The sequence below is a fragment of the Aegilops tauschii genome, chromosome 4 (assembly GCF_002575655.3).
Source record: "Aegilops tauschii subsp. strangulata cultivar AL8/78 chromosome 4, Aet v6.0, whole genome shotgun sequence".
NCBI classification, from domain to species: domain Eukaryota; kingdom Viridiplantae; phylum Streptophyta; class Magnoliopsida; order Poales; family Poaceae; genus Aegilops; species Aegilops tauschii.
Window position 1 is genome coordinate 521,370,448 of NC_053038.3, and position 2,806 is coordinate 521,373,253.

The 2,806-nt window shown below is 40.7% G+C and overlaps 1 protein-coding gene across 1 annotated transcript; it reads right to left on the reverse strand.

Annotated features, from left to right (window-relative positions):
- Positions 1–817: 817 nt before the first annotated feature.
- On the reverse strand, positions 818–2,261 carry LOC109742970 (protein RICE FLOWERING LOCUS T 1-like). The gene is made up of 4 exons (XM_020302069.1): positions 2,064–2,261; positions 1,810–1,871; positions 1,633–1,673; positions 818–1,059 (listed from the first exon to the last, which is right to left on the reverse strand). Exons 1-4 carry the CDS (start codon positions 2,256–2,258, stop codon positions 818–820), a joined length of 540 nt encoding a protein of 179 aa, XP_020157658.1. The 5' UTR covers positions 2,259–2,261.
- Between the last annotated feature and the right edge of the window lie 545 nt (positions 2,262–2,806).

The window sequence follows — 2,806 nt, forward strand, 5'->3', positions numbered from 1 at the left end:
CTGCCAGCCAGTGCTTCACGAGGAGGAACATGTTGTACCTCTGCTCCTCCTACGCTTGCCAAAATGCCGACATAGGAGCCGGGGTAGGCTGCTCCTCCTCCGCCTTGACGACGTCATAGTGCGCCTGCTCCTGCTCCATGAGATCTGCGTCATAGGCCGGCATGCACCAGCGCGGGGTCCGGCGTCGTGTCGTAGTCGGAGCCAGTAAAGTCGTCGTCGGGGACCATGGGCGAGCTGACCGGCATAAATATTTGAGCTACCTTGCGTTTAATTACCTTGCCACTTCTGGGACTTACGATGCAAAGTTTGTCGATCCGTCGATAATACCTTCCATCTAAACAAATCTTGGTTTGCTATCGAAAATATTTTTGATGATTTGGATCGTGTTGATTTTATTCAGCACAACCTGTTTAAATGCAGAGCAGGTGCTTAGAACTAGCAGTGATTTGAGATTAGCAAACACTGTGAATACTTTGCATGATTAAATAATAATCGACGTATATTCCATCAAGCTCGTCATAGCTGAAGATACATAGTTTTTTTAGATAATGTGTTGATAGAGACTATGTTTAAATGCAGAGCAGGTGCTTAGAACTAGCAGTGATTTGAGGTTAACAAACATTGCTAATACTTTGCATGATTAAATAATAACCGAGGTATATTCCATCATGCTCGTCATAGCTGAAGATACATAGTTTTTGTAGATAATGTGCTGAAGATACATACCCTGCATATATGGGTGATACAGTATCCTATGTGGTGATGCAACACCACGGCAGTCATATAACGGTCTGTACTCCGTAGTGCATAGTCTCTACTACCCTTGAGAACTTTCTGGCCTAAACCTTCTTCCGCCCGATCCACCTTCCCTTTGACAGTTGAAATATGTGGCAGCGGCAATGTTGAGGTGGTACTGGCGTGCAAAGTTCCTGGAGCTGAAGTTCTGCCGCATGTCCGGTGCAAAAACCGTCCCCCTACCTAGTTGCTGGAACAGCACAAATACCATCCGGTGGATGCCAGATCTTGGCTCCGGCCTTTCATAAATTACAAGCTCTTGGCCTGCAAGAGCATTAGTTATTAACTAGTTAAGAATTTAAAGAGTAATTCAACTTTTTTTTTGGAAATGGAGGCATGCCCCCGGCCTCTGCATCATGAAGATGCATGCAGCCATATTATTGAAAAAGAGTAATTCAACTGGGTGGAGATATCTAGTTAAGAATTTAAAGAGTAATTCACGTTGAGTTATAATAATTCATTGCGTGAGTTTGGTTTTGTACATGTGAAAACTGAGAGATAGGAAAATATGTTCCTGAAGTGTACCACTATTTTAGAGTCCCTGTTTCTTTAGGCCGTATAATGTATTTTTCTTAAAGATTTCCAAAATGTTTAGAACATATGTATGCCATTTATCGCTAGCTTCTTTGTCTAGTATTAAGATATCCAATTGTTCATGATGATTGATGAGCTAATTTGAATTTACTTGTACCTGCTTTAAGTGATAGCCCTATCTGTTATTTCTATGACAGGCAACAGTTTTGAGGTAAAGAACTTAACATGGGCAAATTTCCACATCCATAAATTCAGCTAAGACTGCAAACCACATGCAACAAATTGTTATGCATGACATCATACCAAAGTTGACACCAGTTGTTCCAGGGATGTTTGTCACCATCCTACACAGGAGTGGAGATATATCATAATGACATCAAATTAAATAGGAAACATATATCTAAATTGCCGGGGCAGAAAACAAATGGGTGGAGGGTTTAGAAATTGAATAGAATTAAGAATATGTTGCATTTCATTTACCAGTGCAAGTACTCCCTTAGTGACGGGTGACTTGGGCTTGGGGCGTCTGGATCCACCAGCATCTTTTCAAGTCAAAGACAAACTCAAAACAAGTTAACATATAATTATGTTTGAGTTTGCTAAGAGAAAATTAAACGTACGTGAGAACTTTTGTTTCTACGAAATTCTTTACAATAATACTAATAAACAATGTCAAAGAGTTAGATAACTCAAGAATCGGCGTATACCGTCCACTTATCCGGTTAGAAGCTTACCAGGGTGTAGAGAACTCTCATGTCATTGCCACCAATATCAACTCGTGGCTGGCTTACAACTGCAGATGGTTTTAACTCAGCACCTGGCCGGACTAGCCTATTGTTGTAGCCTATTGTGAGTGGAACAGTTGATGTAAATGGATCCAACACATCATATATAACATGAGCCGCAACCAAGGGATCCACTGCCGACATATACTGGACCCTTTTCTATTATTCTGTTAACCTACCTCTCTACAGACCTGAAGAAATTGTGTCTATGCACGAACTAGTTTTATGGTGCGCGATGAGGATTGTCTTATTCACCTTTATAAAGTTTTGATACCGTTGTCATGCCATGCGTCACCCGCATATACACGACGTCCTTGATATTTGTCGATTAAATCTGGAGCTTTATGGAGTAATCAGGCTCTCAGGCTGTTGATATTTCGACGTTTATGCTTAAGCCATCTGATTATTAGCATTGCTGGGGTGTAATGGAACAAGCCTGCAAACTGTGGGTAATTGTTAGCTCAATCAGTTGTTCCTTTAGACACAATCTGTTTGGAAACAATAAGTACCATATCTCTGAACCTAATGACGTTGTGGTACTGGACATATATACGTGTACCTAACGTGTTTGGGTTCTCATTAACTGTGTATTTCTAGTGATGTACAGTAATTTTTTCTTGTAATTTCTAAGACATCTGCTGATATTTCTGGCATTTAATGCATTTGCATAGTGTTAACAGATTTTACCCTGT

Excerpts from the sequence above, each read along its gene's own strand:
- LOC109742970 (XM_020302069.1), bottom strand. The coding sequence starts at position 2,258 with ATGTCGGCAGTGGATCCCTTGGTTGCGGCTCATGTTATATATGATGTG. Across the intron at positions 1,674-1,809 it reads CTAAGGGAGTACTTGCACTG|GATGGTGACAAACATCCCTG; the intron begins GTAAATGAAATG and ends ACTCCTGTGTAG. Across the intron at positions 1,060-1,632 it reads AACAACTGGTGTCAACTTTG|GCCAAGAGCTTGTAATTTAT; the intron begins GTATGATGTCAT and ends ATGCTCTTGCAG.